At 40.3% G+C, this 19,417-nt stretch overlaps 1 protein-coding gene across 1 annotated transcript in view; it reads left to right on the plus strand.

The window, feature by feature from the left end:
- CDK17 (cyclin dependent kinase 17) overlaps positions 1 to 19,417 on the plus strand; it is a 186,434-nt gene that overhangs the window by 75,900 nt on the left and 91,117 nt on the right. The window contains exon 2 of the mRNA XM_038406963.2: positions 4,760 to 4,908. Coding sequence (XP_038262891.1) covers positions 4,791 to 4,908 — 118 coding nt within the window. The 5' untranslated portion in view covers positions 4,760 to 4,790. The remainder of the gene's footprint in view (positions 1 to 4,759; positions 4,909 to 19,417) is intronic.

A 19,417-nucleotide genomic window follows, 5' to 3' on the forward strand; every position in this document is an offset into this window, starting at 1 on the left:
AATGACACAGAGTTGCATTCTGTTAACACGTTCACATCAGTAAGTATATTACAAAAGTCCGGAGTGAGTGCATCTCAAATGGCATGCACAGGTATGAAGCAGCACTTCTCAGTTGTGCTGGTAATGGTGCCTGTTTTGATCCACATATTATCTGTGTGTTCCATTTTTGGAAAGTAGTGAACAGCAACGACCAAAATATCTGTATTGGATGACCTAATTCCTGTGATTACTTTGATACCAAGAGACCCAAATGCCATATTAGTACATACAGCATGCACAAACATCCTTGGGGATGCTTCTCTTGAGTACTGTATAAGTCTTTGGTTCTTCAGCACCTCTGCTGGTGATAGACTTTGTCACTTCACCATTGAAAACACCTGCAGCAAGAAAAAGTGTTTGTGTTGGGTGTGCTCCTACACTCTCAGATGCATTTTGAACCACATACTCACAGAGGAGTTTTACTAGTCTCTGCTTGTTGGATGTCACATTTAGAAACTTTTTCCTTGGAGAGACTGTGTGTACACCAAACATCTCATATTTCTTGCATCCAACCTTAGATCCTGTCTGTACTTTTCACAGAGTTACTGTTGTCATATCTGTCAAGGCTTCCATTACAGAATTAGCTTTATCATATCCTTTTAGGACCTCCCTCAAGTATTCATCAGCCATTTCATTGAATTTATGGAATTTGTCTTCAGCCATCATTTCTGATGTACGCTGTTTTCTTTTTTGCATGCTCTTGATTCCTGGATTCTTTCATCTTGAGATTCCAGCTGTTGCCCTAATTCAGCTTTGTCTGTTCTTCTCATTGTTCCACCAGCATGGAAGAGGGAATTAGGAATGGGACCTATTGAGTGACTGAAAACAGTTGCCGCTGACACATCCTCTCTGCACCCGACCCACAGATCACATCCCCCACAAGCTGCAGGCTTAACTGAAAACAGCTTAAGACTTGCTCCTGATTCAGGACTCTGATACCCAGCTTCCAATGGGGTCCAAACCCCAAATAAATCCGTTTTACCCTGTATAAAGCTTATACAGGGTAAACGCTGTAACACTGATAGAGAGATATGCACAGCTGTTTGCTCCCCTAGGAATTAGTTACTTGCTCTGGGTTAATTAATAAATAAAAAGTGATTTTGTTAAATATAAAAAGTAGGATTTAAGTGGTTCCAAGTAATAACAGACAGAACGAAGTAAGTTACCAAGCAAGGTAAAATAAAACACAGAAGTCTAAGCCTAATATAGTAGGAAACTAAATACAAGTAAATCTCACCCTCAGAGATGTTCCAATAAGCTTCTTTGACAGACTAGACTTCCTCCTAGTCTGGGTTGAACAATCACTCTCACCCCCGTAATTACTGTCCTTTGTTCCAGATTCTTTCAGGCATCTCTTTGGGGTGGAAAGGCTATCTCTTGAGCCAGCTGAAGACAAAATGGAGGGGTTTCCGGGAGCTTATATAGTCTTTTCTTGTGGGTGGAAACCCCTCTGTTCTCCTTTGTAAAATCCCCTCAACAAGATGGAGTTTTGCAGTCACCTGGGCAAGTCATGTCTATGAATGATTCTGCTTTTTGCAGGCCAATGTCATTGTTTGCATGTTAGTTTGAACAATCAAAGTGAAAGCTAAGATGTGGATTGGTGTCTCCCATAGTTCATTGTTAGTTAAGTACTCCCAATTACTTGAATAACCCCTTCACACTCTGTTGACCAAATCTGCCTTGTATGCTTGCTACAGCAAACACTTTAAACACAAGCATAGAGCCAACGCTCATAACTTCAGATATAAAAATGGTACATGCATACAAATAGGATGAAAACATTCAGTAGAACATAACCTTTGCAAAGATATCTTACAGGCATATCTAGCATAAAAATGTTCTAGTTACGTCACATTTACAGTCATAAGTATACCCCCATAAAGCATTATGGGGTGCCACGTCACATAGGTAATTACAATTTAAAACTTTCTACCGTGCAGACTACATGCTACATTATATGTATAAGAGCTTACAGATGGAGAGGCATTACATTAGGAATTAACATACATTTATAGTGATGTAAGCGACACGAGAAGTAATTCTTCTGCTCTACTCTGTGCTGATTAGGCCTCAACTGGAGTATTGTGTCCAGTTCTGTGCGCCACATTTCTGGAAAGATGTGGACAAATAGGCGAGAGTCCAGAGAAGAGCCACAAAAATGATTAAAGGTCTAGAAAACATGACTTGTGAGGGAAGATTGAAAAAATTGGGTTTGTTTAGTCTGGAAAAGAGAAGACTGAGAGGAGACAACACTTTTCAAGTATGTAAAAGGTTGTTACAAGGACAAGGGAGAATTTCCACCCCCCAATGTCTGAGGCTAGGATGAGAAGCAACGGGCTCAAATTACAGCACGGGAGGTTTAGGTTGGACATTAGGAAAAACTTCCTAACTGTCAGGGTGGTTAAGCACTGGAATAAATTGCCTACGGAGGTGGTGGAATCTCTATCATTGGAGATTTTTAAGAGCAGGTTACATAAACACTTGTCAGGGATGGTCTAGATAATACTTAATCCTGTCATGAGTGCAGGAGACTGAACGAGGTGACCTCTCAATGTCCCTTCCAATCTTGTGATTCTATGATAGCTATCAGTTCTTCACTACAAATTATGCCAGGTAATCTACTGCCACTTGTGCACAATCTTCGGTATGAGAACGATGTGGTCACCAAATTTTAGAATATAGAAAATATAGAAAACTATTATCACTGGGAGATGCTATGACAATTATGAACATGCAATGTGAAAACATTTTGTGTTAGTATATTGCAAATTGTTGATATTCACCATTTTTGCTAAACAGCTCATCATTTCTGGAAGTAACTACTAGCCCATGCAACACCAAATTTTTTAATACATTGTTGTTTGCTATCTTTGACCAGAAAACAGAACATTAAGATGTTGAAATTAACTTAAAGTATAAACTGTAGTCAGAGTCATGTTGAAGTGTTTCTGCACTAAAAATGACACTTTCTCATTTTGGGTACCATTGTGTCTCCTCAGCTGTTGGTTTACCACACCACTTGATAGTCCCATATCATACCTCATCAAAAGGTACATAAAATAAGCTTTCAGATGATATATGATGTGGGTGTGTGTAGGATGAGTACACTAAACTCCAAAAATATTCTGGAGAATTGTTGCACCTCCAAGATGGGAAGTGCTAAACTGACCTTCAACAGAACAGTGATTCTGACTATGTACAGCGTGTTTCCAAATACACAAAGGAAACGTACTGAAAAAGATAAAATAATATTTTCTCTAATTTTTTATAATATTTGTAGCTACTTGTCATTTGTAAATTTAAAAAAATAAATTTAATATGGAAATGTGATTAAATTGACATTTTTAAAAATTTCTCATTGGAATTTTAAAAAACAAAATTGTGGAAACATATTAATTTATTTTTGTGGAAACTTATTTTTAAACTTTGTGCCAGATTTAAGGAGTGTTCTTTTAATAAATATAAATCCAGTGTTTATTCGCTAACTTGTTTTAATTTTTAACAGTAAATTATAGGCCCTGATCTTATCTCAGGATCTGCAAATGCAGAGTCAATGAAGTCAATTTAAAATCTGCCCAAAATTAAAAATAAATAAATAAATAGTTTTAATAAAACCAAAGACTAAAAGAGAGGTCTTCATAAATAATAAAAATGCAAATTTTTTTAAAAGGAGACCTCAAATTAAAAATTACGTTTTCACAATAGTAGTAATGCACACAACTATTAAAGTAAAAGAAATTAGAGAAAAAATATTATTTTCTCCGATTTTAGCTTTTTCAGTTTTTCATTTGTCTTCACTGGGTCTCTGCATGGACACAGGATCTGTACCGGTGGATTCCGATGCAGGATCAGGACTCTAGTAAGATACTGGTATAAACACAAATCCAGTGTAGTGTGCAAATTACATGGAAACTAATATGGGATGTTTTAAAGGTACAAACTATTTATGTAAAAATCACCTACCTTGTAAAACTATAATCTGCAGCTCTCTTCATCAGTTATTTATTTGGGCACATATAGCTTGCTATATCTATTTAGAAATTGTTTTCAGTATTAATTTGGTGCATTATATAGTAAAATAAACAGTGCTTAACTTGTAAAATTACTCGCTAACAATTTTAGTAGTCATTCTCTGAACATATTTCTAATTCACAAATTCTTAAAATGGTGTACAAATTACTTGATACAATTTTTTGTATATAGGCTATGTAGTAGAAATGGTTAAGTGCTAACATGAGTAATTTGTCTTAATTTCAAAACCTAAAATGTGGGGTTTTTTTGTATTTTAAATTTCAGTAAAAAAGACAGGTTTCAGAGTAGCAGCCATGTTAGTCTGTATTCGCAAAAAAAAAAAGGAGTACTTGTGGCACCTTAGAGACTAACTAACTTATTTGAGCATAAGCTTTCGTAAGCATCCGATGAAGTGAGCTGTAGCTCACGAAAGCTTATGCTCAAATAAATTTATTAGTCTCTAAAGTGCCACAAGTACTCCTTTTCTTTTTAGTAAAAAAGACGTAATAAGCCAAAAGATCATATGTATACAAGTAAACCATCTGCAATATTTCCCGCATTTTATATATTTCATTTATTTATTTATTTTGCAACTCAAGTTTTTATTTGTTTTTTGAATTGTAGCAGTGTGTGCAGTTACTCAGTTCTACTAATATCCTATGTTTTTTATATAATAATGGAATTCCACTCCCTCCTTTTTTTTGTACAGGCTTCCTTAAGCCAGACTGATCATTGATAGAATGAAAAAATTTAAGAGGAGACTTTCCCTAACCTTGCGTGGAAGCCAGACCATTGATGAGTCACTGTCTGAGCTGGCAGAACAAATGACAATTGAAGAAAACAGCAGCAAAGATAACGGTGAGTATGTTCCTCCCCTCTTCTTTTTAATTAAAAGGATTCTGTCAAACACTATAGTATTTTTTTAAAATAACATATTCCATTGTTTATAATATTTTAGAAGCTTGATAGATTTTCTTTCCTTTCCATTTTGGCCGACATTAGGACTTTTTACCCTTTTCAGTTTGCACATTGTATAACTTGCTTAATATTAAAGGTGAACTGAAATATTTTCTCAAAAATTACAATATTTTTTTAATATGCTTAATGTCCAAAATAGCAAGTGGTACAGAGACAATTTTCAGTACATATCTAATTTTAAACCATTTAAATATAATTATTTTTGGTCTCCAGCATTTTTTCAAACTGCTTTAAATCACTCTGGCCTCTCAGAATGATTATTCAATGATTTGCAGTGTTGTTGTAGACATGTTGGTCCCTGAAGATTAGAGGTGCAAGGTGAATGAGGTAATATCTTTTACTGGACCAACCTCTGTTGGTGAGAGAGACAAGCTTTTGAGCTCCACAGAGCTCTTCCTCAGGTCTGGGAAAGGTACTCAGAGCGTCAAAGCTAAATGCAAGGTGGAACAGATGGTTAACGTCGGTGGTAAACACATTCTAAGGGAACATTCAAGGTGAAGTGGCCCATTAACACCCCTGGGGTCATAGGTAAGGCTACGTTTTAGTCACAGGTATTTTTAGTAAAAGTCATGGACAGCTCACAGGCAGTAAACAATAATTCACAGCGCTGACCTGTCCATGACTTGTACTATATATCCCTGACTAAATCTTGGGTGCTCTGGGGGTGTGGGGGCGGACAGGGGTGCTGAGGGTGCTCGGCGGGGCCCGGAGGTGCCGAGGGTGCGCGCTGGTGGGGGGCGGGAGGGGAAAGGTTTGGCGGGGCTGGCAGGCTCCCCACCTGGCTCCCCGCAGCCCCCCAGAAGCGGGGACATGTCCTTCAGCTCCTAGGTGGAGTTGCGGCCAGGGGGCTCTGTGTGCTGCCTCTGCCCTGAGCACCGGCCCCGCAGCTCCCGTTGGCTAGGAACCAAGACTCCCCAGCCGCTGCAAAAATCCCGGAGGTCCCGGAAAGTCACGGAATCCGTGACCTCCATGACGGACTCGCAGCTTTAGTCATAGGACAAAAAAGGGGGCTTTAGTGGGTTACAGATTGTTGAAATAAGTCATCAGTAAAGTATCTTTATTAAGACCATGATTTTTAGTGTCTAGCAAAGTTATGAATTTAAGCTCTCAGGCTCTTCTAGTGAAGGTGTGCAGGATGAGGACTGAGAGTTCAGATATAGAGTGATTGTTATGTGAAAAAAGTTTATTCAGGGATGTCACAGATACCAGAATGCAAGTGGTGCAATTAAAACTGCTGAGTACCATATCTAATCCTCTGTAGGACTACTCCATTGTGCCGGGTAACTTAGTTATCTGTATATCTCTGAACAATGCATTCAGGCGCTAGCCATGTGCTTGTGAGTGAATGTGACTGAAGCGTATGTGCACGCCCCTAGGTAGGGAGAAGAATAATTCTGTGATTCTACAAGCATCTTGGCCACTGTGAGGTCTTCATCACTGTAGCCTTTCTTCTGCTCCTAGCTGCTTGCAGTAGTAACCGGAAGAGAATCTTCTGCTTTACTCTGTTACCAGCCTCTGTGGTTCAAGTCCTTCTCTCCAGTGATTAGCTCCACTACCTGCCTCTGCTGACACTCATAGTTTTCTCCTGCAGCAGCAGAGTAATTAGTATAATTTTGGTTGGTTTCATGGCCATTCCAAGTTTCTGAATAGTAATTGTGAAAACTTAAAAAATTGTTTGAGTAGCAGCTGTGTTGGTCTGTATTCGCAAAAAGAAAAGGAGTACTTGTAGCACTTAGAGACTAACAAATTCCACCGAATGCATCCGATGAGGTGAGCTGTAGCTCACGAAAGCTTATGCTCAAATAAATTTGTTAGTCTCTAAGGTGCCACAAGTACTCCTTTTCTTTTTACAAAATTGTGAAATCTTAATAGCAGTAGAGGCTATGCAGACTTTTAGGCCCTGTGCACATTACAAAGAGCTCCTGTTTAGGAAAAAGAAACTATTTCTGTCCCTCACCCTCCATTTAACCTTGCATTGTGAGCCACTATTCTGCCTCCTCCCCAAAGCAGTTCATACTCAACACTTCGGAAAATTCAGCTTTAATGGGTTAAGTTTAATGGGTTGAGTTTTTATCTGTGTCTACACAGCAACTTTTTTGATTTGAAGGTATACATTGTCACCAAATGTGAAATAGTTATCTTCTGCTGGGCTAAGAGTATAGTTGGATAGATTAACAATATTGCTGGGTGGGTTACGGGAACCACTGTTGTGGCCCGTTGTGGCATGTAGTAGTTTAGATAGCTTAGTGTCTTTTTTCTTTTGTAGAGAAGCAAAGTGTGTGTTGTAAATGGCTTGTCTAGTTTTTGTAAAGTCCAGCCACGAGGAAGTTTGTGTGGAAGGTTGGTTCTTTATGAGAGTATCCAGTTTTGAGAGCTCATTCTTAATCTTTCCCTGTTTGCTGTAGAGGATGTTGATCAGGTGGTTCCGCAGTTTCTTTGGGAGTGTGTGGCACAAGCTGTCAGCATAGTCTGTATGGTATGTAGATTGTAATGGATTTTTTACCTTCAGTATATACTGAAGTATATATACGGTATATATTCAGGCTATACTCTTAGCCCAGCAGAAGAATCTGTCCTATCTCGGGGCCTCTCCTTTTCCCCTCCACCCCCACGAACATGATACAGTTCTGTGGTGACCTAGAATCCTATTTTCGACGTCTCCAACTCAAGGAATATTTCCAACACACCTCTGACCAACATATTAACCCACAGAGACCTTCCTACCAACACTACAAAAAGAAGGATTCTGGGTGGACTCCTCCTGAAGGTCGAAACAGCAGCTTGACTTCTACATAGAGTGCTTCCACCGACATGCACGAGCTGAAATTGTGGAAAAGCAGCATCGCTTGCCCCATAACCTCAACCATGCAGAACACAATGCCATCCACAGCCTCAGAAACAACTCTGACATCATAATCAAAAAGGCTGACAAAGGAGGTGCTGTCGTCATCATGAATAGGTCGGAGTATGAACAAGAGGCTACTAGGCAGCTCTCCACACCACTTTCTACAAGCCATTACCTTCTGATCCCACTGAAAGTTACCAAAAGAAACTACACCATTTGCTCAAGAAACTCCCTGAAAAAGCACAAGAACAAATCCGCACAGACACACCCCTAGAACCCTGACCTGGGGTATTCTATCTGCTACCCAAGATCCATAAACCTGGAAATCCTGGATGCCCCATTATTTCAGGCATTGGCACCCTGACAGCAGGTTTGTCTGACTATGTGGACTCCCTCCTCAGGCCCTACGTTACCAGCACTCCCAGCTATCTTCGAGACACCACTGACTTCCTGAGGAAACTACAATCCATTGATGATCTTCCTAAAAACACCATCCTAGCCACTATGGATGTAGAAACCCTCTACACCAACATTCCACACAAAGATGGACTACAAGCCGTCACAAACAGTATCCCCGATAATGTCACGGCTAATCTGGTGGCTGAACTTTGTCCTCACCCATAACTATTTTACATTTGGGGACAATGTATACCTTCAAATCATCGGCACTGCGATGGGTACCCGCATGGCCCCACAGTATGCCAACATTTTTATGGCTGACTTAGAACAACGCTTCCTCAGCTCTCGTCTCCTAATGCCCCTACTCTACTTGCGCTACATTGATGACATCTTCATCATCTGTGGACCCATGGAAAAGAAGCCCTTGAGGAAGTCCACCATGATTTCAACAATTTCCATCCCACCATCAACCTCAGCCTGGACCAGTCCACACAAGAGATCCACTTCCTGGACACTACGGTGCTCATACGCGATGGTCACATAAACACCACCCTATATCGGAAACCTACTGACTGCTATTCCTACCTACATGCCTCTAGTTTTCATCCAGATCATACCACACGATCCATTGTCTACAGCCAAGCTCTACGATATAACCGCATTTGCTCCAACCCCTCAGACAGAGACAAACACCTACAAGATCTCTATCATGCATTCCTACAACTACAATACCCACTGCTGAAGTGAAGAAACAGATTGACAGAGCCAGAAGAGTACCCAGAAGTCACCTACTACAGGACAGGCCCAACAAAGAAAACAACAGAACGCCACTAGCCATCACCTTCAGCCCCCAACTAAAACCTCTCCAACGCATCATCGAGGATCTACAACCTATCCTGAAGGATGACCCATCACTTGGGAGACAGGCCAGTCCTTGCTTACAGACAGCCCCCCAATCTGAAGCCAATACTCACCAGCAACCACACACCACACAACAGAACCACTAACCCAGGAACCTATCCTTGCAACAAAGCCCGTTGCCAACTCTGTCCACATATCTATTCAGGGGATACTATCATAGGGCCTAATCACATCAGCCACACTGTCAGAGGCTCGTTCACCTGCGCATCTACCAATGTGATATATGCCATCATGTGCCAGCAATGCCCCTCTGCCATGTACATTGGTCAAACTGGACAGTCTCTACGTAAAAGAATGAATGGACACAAATCAGACGTCAAGAATTATAACATTCAAAAACCAGTTGGAGAACACTTCAATCTCTCTGGTCACTCGATTACAGACCTAAAGCGGCTATCCTTCAACAAAAAAGCTTCAAAAACAGACTCCAACGAGAGACTGCGGAATTGGAATTAATTTGCAAACTGGATACAATTAACTTAGGCTTGAATAGAGACTGGGAATGGATGAGTCATTACACAAAGTAAAACTATTTCCCCATGTTATTTCTCCCCCTACCCCACCCCCCACTGTTCCTCAGTTGTTCTTGTTAACTGCTGGAAATAGCCAACCTTGTTTGTCACCATGAAAGGTTTTCCTCCCTCCCCCCCCCCCCCGCTGCTGCTGATGGCTCATTTTAAGTGATCACTCTCCTTACAGTGTGTATGATGAAACCCATTGTTTCATGTTCTCTGTGTGTGTATATCAATCTCCCCTCTGTATTTTCCACCAAATGCATCCAATGAAGTGAGCTGTAGCTCACGAAAGCTTATGCTCAAATAAATTTGTTAGTCTCTAAGGTGCCACAAGTACTCCTTTTCTTTTTGCTCAAGAGTCTATTATTCATATCAGCCTCTCCTGGAGCTCGGAGTGGTTCAAACCAATTTGTCTGCAAGCCCTTCTTTCTCATGAACAAGGGTCAGTGTGTCAAGATTATGACAGACAACAGAACCAGTATGTATTATGTAAATCCATCAAGGAGAAGCAAGACCCCTTTTACTTTTGTGCAGAAGCAGAACAGCTATGGAACAGGTGCCATAGCCCATCAGATTTTCATCTTCGTCTCATACCTATTCGATCTTCAGAACACCATAGCCTATGGCTTGAGCAGACATTTCTGCCAGGACCACAAGTGGGACCAACAACCTGATTCACCATTGTGTTTCTCATATAGGGTTTTCCAGAAATAGACCTTGCTCCTGCCATCAAAAAGGTGTAGAAAGTTCTATTTGAGAGAGGGTCTTAGACCTTCAATCTCTGGAAGACTCCTCCCTCATCTCCTGGTCGAGGAATCTCTTCTATGCCTGTCTTCTGACACTGCTGTTCCTCAGAGTCCTAAACAAAATCAAGCAGGACAAAGCCAAGGTCATTGTAATTACACCAATTTGTCCAAGGCAAATTTGGTTCCTGACCTGGTTCACCTCAAGTTTCATCTTCCTCTACAGTTACTGATCATTCTCAACCTGATAACTCAGAATTCAGGGCATGTTCTTCACCCCAGCTTAACACTCTATGGTTCAAAACTTGGTTTCTAGATGGTTCTGATATAGTGGTCTCCTGTTTTTGAGAGAGGTTTAAGAGATTTTTGTTGAATAGCAGAAACGCATCAACTAAAAAATGAGAGATTTCACCATTAGTGTAACCAACAGCACTTGTCCCCTGTCTGTTCTTCCCTTCTGGATGTCTTAGATTACTTGTTGGACTTGAAGAATTTCATTCTCTCTTGAGTTCCATTAATATTCATTTGGCTGCTATCACAGCTTTCCATTCCCCTGTTAGGGAGTTTTTAGTGTTCACTCACCTTACCACTTTCAGATTTATCAAAGTATTAGTTAACCTTTTCCTATACGTAAGGAACCCACTTCTGGGTGGGACTTAAATTTGCTCCTCAGCTTTCTGATGAAGCCATCCTTCGAGCCACTAGCTAAGTGTTCCTTTCTGTGATTGTGTATAAAGTCTGTATTTTTAATAACTCTCATCTCTGCTAGGAAAATCGGCAAGCTAGCTACCAGTTTTTCACCCCAAAGCCTCATCTGATTAGGTAAGAAACCCCCTGTGCACCTTGGATATGAGGAGGTATTGGCCTTTTATTTGCACAGGACTAGCCTCTTTAGGGCCTCTCCCAGACTCTCTTTCATGGACAGAATTAAAGGGACCTCTCTTTCACCCAAAGACTGTCCAAGCAGGTTTCTGCTTGTATCTTTTCCTGCTACGTGATTGCTAATGTCCAGCCTTTTCTAGACTTACAGACGTTCCACCAAACGCTGGCCTATTTCCATTGCGCTGATGAAGAATACACTCATTGCAGTAATAGGCAAAGTAGCCACATGGGCCTTGGTTCACATCTTCTCAAAACATTATGCCTTAGTACATGCCTCTTGAGTGAATGCTGGCTTTGGGACTGCAGGTCTGCAAACCGTCTTAAACCAGGCTCCAAAGCACCAAAATGTGGTGCACTGCTCAAGAGCCATCTGAAATGGAGCACCTATAGGGATACCTTTCGAAGAAGACTGAGAGGTTACTTGTCTTGAACATTAACTGGGGTTCTTTGAGATGCTTGTCCTTATGGGTGTTCCACTATCCATCCTTCTTCCCCCCTGCTTTGGAGTCTTGTCTTGATGGGACATTGCGGTAGAGAAGGAACTGAGGGTGGTTCATCCAACACTACCATATACACTATGTGTGTAAGGCACAAGGGTAGCTAAGGGTGCTTGTGAAGACTGAATGGGCACTGCTACCAAAAGTCTCTGTTCAAAGGTGCGTGGGATACTTGCAGACCTGAAGTGGAGCACACATAGGGACAAGTATCTCGAAGAACTCCTGTCACTGTACAGTGGAAGTAACTTCTCCTTCCTTGATCCTTTTCCCAGTAATCATCGCTGCCCAGCCTATGAGTCCTCAGGTCTCTCTGGGAATTACTCCTTTCCACGATTTCTTCATTCTAACCTAAACCAAGATCAGTGCCATATCTGTACTATAGCCTTCCTGAAAGGGCAAGCGTGCCCTGTTACTGAGCAATTTCCCAACGCTGCTTCTGAAAGCTTTCTGAAAGGAAAGAACAAATCTATGAAGAGCCACCTTGTTCACAGCAGCAAGATCCCAGAAGAGATTAAATAAATTGTATGTTATCATTATTACAGAAATTAATCAGTTAAAGAAAAGCATTACAAATGGCACTACTTTACATTTGTATAGCACCTTTCATCCCGAAAAATGTCAGAAGCGCTTCACAAGCTATATGTGTGCTATATGATTACAGTGCTAATTATTTTTATGTGGAGGTTGATAGCATGCTGGCACACAGCATGTTCTACAACATAGATCCGAAAAAAGTATGCCCAAGAACAATGGGACAAAGTGCTTTGGGACAAAGTACTTAACTTTTATTTTTTTAAGGCATTTTCCAAAAGAACATACTACAGTATGTAACTAGTTTTTCTAGACATTCTATTCCATATAGGTTCTTAAATACCCCTCACCACTGTAATATCTGAATGCCTTCCAGCAGTACATTAAGTGACATGACTAATACCTGCCATATGCTGTTTGCTCTCATCCTCTCCCCAGGGGAAGAAGTGTGTATGGTGGAGTGTCTTGTTTTGAGAGGAGTGAGTTTTTTCTTTTGTTTTTCCTTTGTTGGAAAGGAGAGACTATATACCTGTTCCTATGTATTTGTTAGAAAAAGCCAAGTCAAAGAAATGTTCTTTGCACTTGGAGCAGAAGATGGCAAGGTTTATGATGGTCCTAAGTTCTGGGCATGAGTGGCAGGTGTCATAGCCCAGGGGAGGCTAAGCATCCCCAAACAGGCCAACCCACTGCCTTTGGAGTGTCTCCTGTGCTCTGCCCAGAAGCTCCTGCTCTTCCCCAGGCCCTGTCGCCAGGTGGATGAGGGAAGGGGAGCTCTTGGGATGGGACCTTGGGGGAGTAAGGATGGAATGTGGGCAGGGCCTCGGGGAGAGGAGGCCAAGTTGGAGTGGAGCCGTGGGCAGGACCACAGTCCCCCACACCCAGCCTCTCCATATGCTGGAGGCACATGCAGCTCCTGATTCTGGGGGAGGGGCTGGAGTGAGGGGAGGGGGAAGAGTTCATTCCATTACTGCAGAGTGACCCCCCAAGAAAGTTCTGTCTCCCACACAGATAAAAGCTTTACACCTACTGTAGAGAGTTCCATTGTGCCAAAGGAAGAGTTGTTGTTGACCAGTCTTTCTTCTGCACTTTGATGTACTTCTCATTTCACAGGATAGATCAGAACATGCTAGGGAACTTCTTGTGCACAGCAGTAGGATCCACACGAACAGTTAGTGCATGGCAGACTAGTGTGGGGTTGATTTACACCCCAACTTGCCATGGACTAATTGTGTAGAAAGTTTTATCTTTTTGAAATAATTATTGTTTCTTGCCATTGGAATGAGAATGCACAAAGCAAATGAAACTGGCTTAAATACTCTTTAAATTTGGAATGTAGCAGTTATTGGCTAGTGCAAAATTTTACTAGCTGAAAATGGAGAGTATTGTCAGGTTATACTATGTAATAAATGGACAAAAAAAGTAATAGGAAGCAGACCCTTTGATGCAAATTATTGCCTATGTAGCTCTCTATTGTTGTAACCTGACATTATCTGCAAACAATAACAAACTTCTTAACAAATGCTGGAATAACTTTTACTTCAGGAGAGTATATTCTGAGAAACTGTATTCCTTCTAGTCCTGTACTTTCCTTCTGTATAGTTAGTGTGTATGTATTTATAAAATCTGAATTTTGAATTTGAATTAAGTAATATAAATACAAATATTGTAATCTGAAGCATGCTTTGTGGGAGTTTGATATTGGGGTTATTGAAAGTGCCTTTTGTTTGAGATTGGCTAAGTCAAATAGATGATTGAGGTAATTCTCAGATAATTGGGGCATGAAGCTCCCCACAGATGCACATCATATATTGCAGTGTTTCTAGGGATTACTGGTAGATTTTTAAAGGGAAAAAATTTGACCTAAAAGTGTCCTTGAAATTTGTTAGACTCCCTAATTTTACACCCCCCCCCCAAGCACTGAACTATGGTTCTGTTTTGTCCCTGATGGAAGAGATCTCTTGTTTTCGGAGTATAATCAGACATTAGAAAAAAATTCCTATCTTCCCTATCTCCCACAAATTGTTTTTTAAACCTTTTTTTGTGGTGCTGCTATAAGAGTCACAATAAATATCATTATAGTGACATTTTAGTCCTTGAGGTACAGGAAGTCATCTGCATCCCCGGCAGAATGCTGTGGAGGATTCAATTTCCACGTTCCCACAAACTCCGAAGGCCCTATGTTTCTGTGTACTGGGAACTGGATAGAATTTTTTTCTGGACATTACTATTTAATAAACATCAAAAGGATTGTTAAACAATGAGAGGTATTCCCCAAACTCCTGCTTAGTTACTTTTATGTTGTAGTTCTCAATAGCTTGGACACTTAATCTTCAGTATTAAATGACTAAGAAAATTTGCAAATGCTTTAAAACCATAGCTGTAGCTCTAAGAGCAATTTACTTCTTTTCTATATGTCATGTTATATTATTTCATATAGTGGTGTCAATGCAGAACTCTTTGTAAAAGATAGTGGCTAAATTACAGTGTTTTATGTAGTGTTCACCTCAGATCTCCATGACTATAATAAGTTGGCAACTGTATGTCTCTTCTGGTTGTTCTTAGTCTTAAAAATATATATAAAAATTAAAATATATTTTTGAAATATTTCTGCTAAACACCTGGAATAAACAACTGGCTTTTGTAAGGTGACAGAGTCTTGGAACAACATAATTCAGCATCATACAAGCAATATAATGCAAGACACTCAGTCTAAAATAGTCGAAAAAAAATATTCAGCTATCGTAATCTTAGATTTTTGCACTCGTAAGGCTTCCGAAGATAATAAATTAAAGGTTTCATAACACCAGGCTCTGCATTTTCCTATTTCAGTATTACAGGCAGATTATTCCAAATGTTTGGGATTATAACTCCAAAAGCCATAGTCTGTATTAGCTGCAGGTAAATAAAAATTAATAGACTGGGTAGAGCAAAGGGCATGTTTGGAGATTGTGTTTGATAAGTGAGCATAAGCTCTTGTTGCCAAGTTATGAATAGATTTTATACAATGTGCCTTTGCTTGGAGAGACTTTGCCAATTAAGTCAATTGTAGTGTCATATTATTCATATATTGTAGGGTCCCAAGTTCACATGTAAATAGTGACCTGCAGAGTTTTATGTAATATTTCTAACCTCTGTGGTACTACTGTATGTATGCTGATAGAACAGCATACCAGAGTGGATAATAGGTACTGTAGAACAATCTGCTTCCTTGCATACTCATTTAGCTCAGTCATAGATGGTTGAAAACAACAATTAATAAAATTTTATCTCATATAATAGAAGATTCCAATTTTTTGCTTGCACTGGTTGAAGCAAATACTCCAAAATCCATATACTAAAATCTGAAAGCCATCTAGTCTTTTTCATCAGTTGAGCTGCTTGGTGGTTGAGGTTGGGTTCTGAAGCTTTTATAAGATAGGTTAACAGTGCACCATTCAATATTAATAAATATAATGGAAACATTAAAATTTTCTTCTTCCTCTAATCCACCAGCTGAATTGACATATGTGACAGGGTGTTAGTTGCTAAGGCCCTGCATAAAAATGCCATTAATTTCTGCAGACTCACTGGCAACCAGATTAGGAGAGTTTTGTTATCACCAACCCAGAAGAATAAAAGGACTTGGTGTGCTTTACTAAGGGTTTGTCTACACTTATAATGTACAGCAGCACAGCTATAGATGCAACCTACACCAATGGGATGGATTCTCTCATTAGCATAGGTAATCAGCCTCTCCAAGAGGTGGAAGCTAGGTCAATGAAACAAGTCTTCCATCGACCTGGCTCTGTTTACATGATGACTTAGGTCGGCTTATCTATGCCGCTTAGGGGTACGAAATTTTCACACCTCAGAGCAACATAGTTATGGTGACCTAATTGTCTAGTCTACACCAGGTCTAAGGCAGAAGAACTAGGGAAAATAGGGGCAGAAAAGGGTTCTACAAGGAGCAACTCTAGAAATTGCCAAGATCAGGAGCAAGCTTTGGCTGAAGTTTGCTGTTACTTAAGCTAACAATAAAGAAAAAACAAGAGAGGGGGTAAGTTTGAACCTGCTCAGATTGGGCGTGTGTGTACTGTGTTAGGAGCAGGGTAGGAATATCACATACTTACTGTTGGTTATTTGCTCTCTGAGTCAGAAAAACACATCCAGATGGAAAATAAAACGTTGGTGCCATTGTAAACCTCAGCTATACCCTCTCCAAAGTTTTCAGTGCTCAGTTCAGTGCAACAACAAGGATGTTGTGGTTTCAGCAATGCCATCTGGAAAAAAAATAATCCAAGTAACTTTTAAGGCTATGTATATCATTTCCAAGTGATGCATTTCTGGACGGGGTCCAAAGTAGGTAAGAACATGAGTGGGGGAAGCAGTATTAGCATGTAGCTCTTGCCCCTCCTTCTTCAGTGTGGCTTTATAAAAGTTTGACTAGTAATTTGAGGTTATAACCTTCAGAGGTTAGGTCCTTTTCAGATTCTAGAAAGCAGTCCTTTTCATTTGTAGATTTTAAAATAATCTTTATACTTAAGCTTTTAAAATATATTATACTTGTACCATATGAAACACACAGAACAATGAGTAAGAATAACAATTTCCTTTACTGATTTTGAAGGTGTGTTACACCAGAGTTTAGGGAAAGCTAACTAGTAGAAAAATTGTACTAAGAGGACTAGAAACTTGGATGAGTTACATCACTAAGGTTATGACTCTCTAAATAAATGGTATCAAGAAACTGGTAATCAATTGTAAACTCTTCAAGCTTTTAACTTATCTACCATGGTGTTTGTAAAGCACCTAGCACAACAGAGCCCCAACTCTGATTGGAGTTTTTGGGCACTCTTGTGATATAAGTAATAAGCTTTGCATTCTTTTTTCAACAGGTTCAATATCGGAGACAAACTCTGTAGATTATCGTCCTTCTGAAGCAATTATATTAAGGCTTTTTCCAGCCTATGACATCATAAAATATTTAAATAGAACTTAATTTTTAACAAGCTATTTAGTAATTTATTTACCAGAATAACTAAGTCTAATCCTACTACTCTTTCCAAACCCTCTTTAAAGAATGCTACCCTTTTGTGCAAAAGCACTGAACCTTTGGTCCTTACTAGAGTGTGAAATGTGTTTAGTATGGAATGTGCTTGCTATTTAGAGTAAAGTCTCTAACTAAATTCTCAAAGTATTACTTCTAAAATATTTGCTTTATCTGTTAATTCGCCAACAGATTGGCAGGGCTTCAGCCCTCGGTATTCTTATAGAGCCTGATCCAAAGCTCAATGAAGTCAATGGGTGTCCTTTGAATCAGGCCCATTACTTATGCATGCGTTTTTTGAGGCAGATTCCTGGATCCTCGCTGTTGTCCTTTTCTCTCTACCTTTCCTCACTGTATTTTAGTGTTCAATCTCCAAGCCAAAAAAGAAAGAAGTCTATTATTTCTTTAATATTTTATTGGAAAAAATTGTATTAGAATACTCAGAGGACAAGAGCAATGAAATTCTAACAAATGTAAAACTAAGCACAGCATCTTGAGTGAGAAATAAATGTTTCTGGTGAAAATCAGTTTCAAAAAGCAATGATTGCATACGAGCTATTGCATTCTTTTTTTATTAGAAAGGTAATTAAAGGTCTGTTTGCTTTTTTTAAACTCTTGTTGAGGTTAAGCTACAAATGCAAAATCTGATTCTTGATTTTTCTGTTGTCAAAAACCCTTGTGCCTTTTGCAATCATGCCAAGCTTCATGGTTGTAAGGGGTGGTTAGCAACATAGTTTAATGTCTGAGAGTTGTTTTCCAATGAGATAAGCAGTGTCAGGTTTTCTTCCCAATATTTAGGGTTTTAGTAAGGTTTCACTCTTCTCATATTTCTTAGGGTACAAGTAGGGCCCTACCAAATTCATGGCCATGAAAAACATGTCATGGACTGTGAAATATGGTCTTTTGTGTACTTTTGCCCTATACTATATAGATTTCATGGGGGAGACCAGCATTTCTCAAACAGGGGTTCCCAATTCAAAAGGAGGTCATGGGGGGTGGGAGGTCACAAGGTTATTGTGTGGGGGTCATGGTATTGCCACTCTTTCTTCTGCACTGCCTTCAGAGCTGGGTGGCCAGAGCGCGGCAGCTGCTGGCCAGGCACCCAGTTCTGAAGGCAGTCCCCCACCAGCAGCAGCACAGAAGTAAAGGTGGCAATACTAAACCATGCCATCCTTACTTCTGTGCTACTGCTGGTGGTGGCGCTGCCTTCAGAGCTGGGCTCCCAGCCAGCAGCTGCTGCTCCCTGGCCACCCATCTCTGAAGGCAGCACTGCCACCAGCAGTAAGGGTGGCAATACTGTGATTCCCCTACAGTAACCTTGGGACTCTCCCACAATTCCCACGTGGGTTAGGACCCCTATAGTTACAACACTGTGAAATTTCAGATTTAAATATCTGAAATCCTGAAATTTACAATTTTTGAAATCCCATGACCATGAAATTGACCAAAATGGGCCATGAATTTGGTAGGGCTCTAGGTATAAAATAAGAATATCAAAAAGAAGAGCTAGAAGGCTGGGGAGCTACCAAAGGGTATGTCTGCTGTAGCTAGGACTAGGAACATGCTTTGCAGCATGGGTAGACAGACGTGCTAACTCTGCTGGAGCTAGCATGCTAAAAATAGCAGTCTAGCCAGGGAAGCACAGGTGGTGGCTCAGGCTAGCAATCTGAGTACATACCCAAGGTCTCTAGGTTGGACTGTACTCAGCCAGATAGCCCATCTATGCTACACACATGCTATGCTGATATTTTTAGCCGTCTAGCATGAGCAGAATTAGTGCATGTCTGTCTTCCTGCTCTCGGAAGCACGCTTCCAGCTGTGGTATAGACACATCCATACGGCTATATTGTGGTTGTTAATTCTCTCTCATGGGGATCCTCTTTTCCATCAGGCTTAGAACTAGCTGGGATTTTCAGCATTTTTCATGTGTCAAAGACAGATAATAGTTCTCCTCCCCCAGTACAGTGTTTGTCTGTGCCCTCTAAAGATATGCAAAGTGAAGTGCACTGACGTTATGCTCCTGTCTGCTT

The sequence above is a fragment of the Dermochelys coriacea genome, chromosome 1 (genome assembly GCF_009764565.3).
Source record: "Dermochelys coriacea isolate rDerCor1 chromosome 1, rDerCor1.pri.v4, whole genome shotgun sequence".
In the NCBI taxonomy this organism is placed as follows: Eukaryota; Metazoa; Chordata; order Testudines; family Dermochelyidae; genus Dermochelys; species Dermochelys coriacea.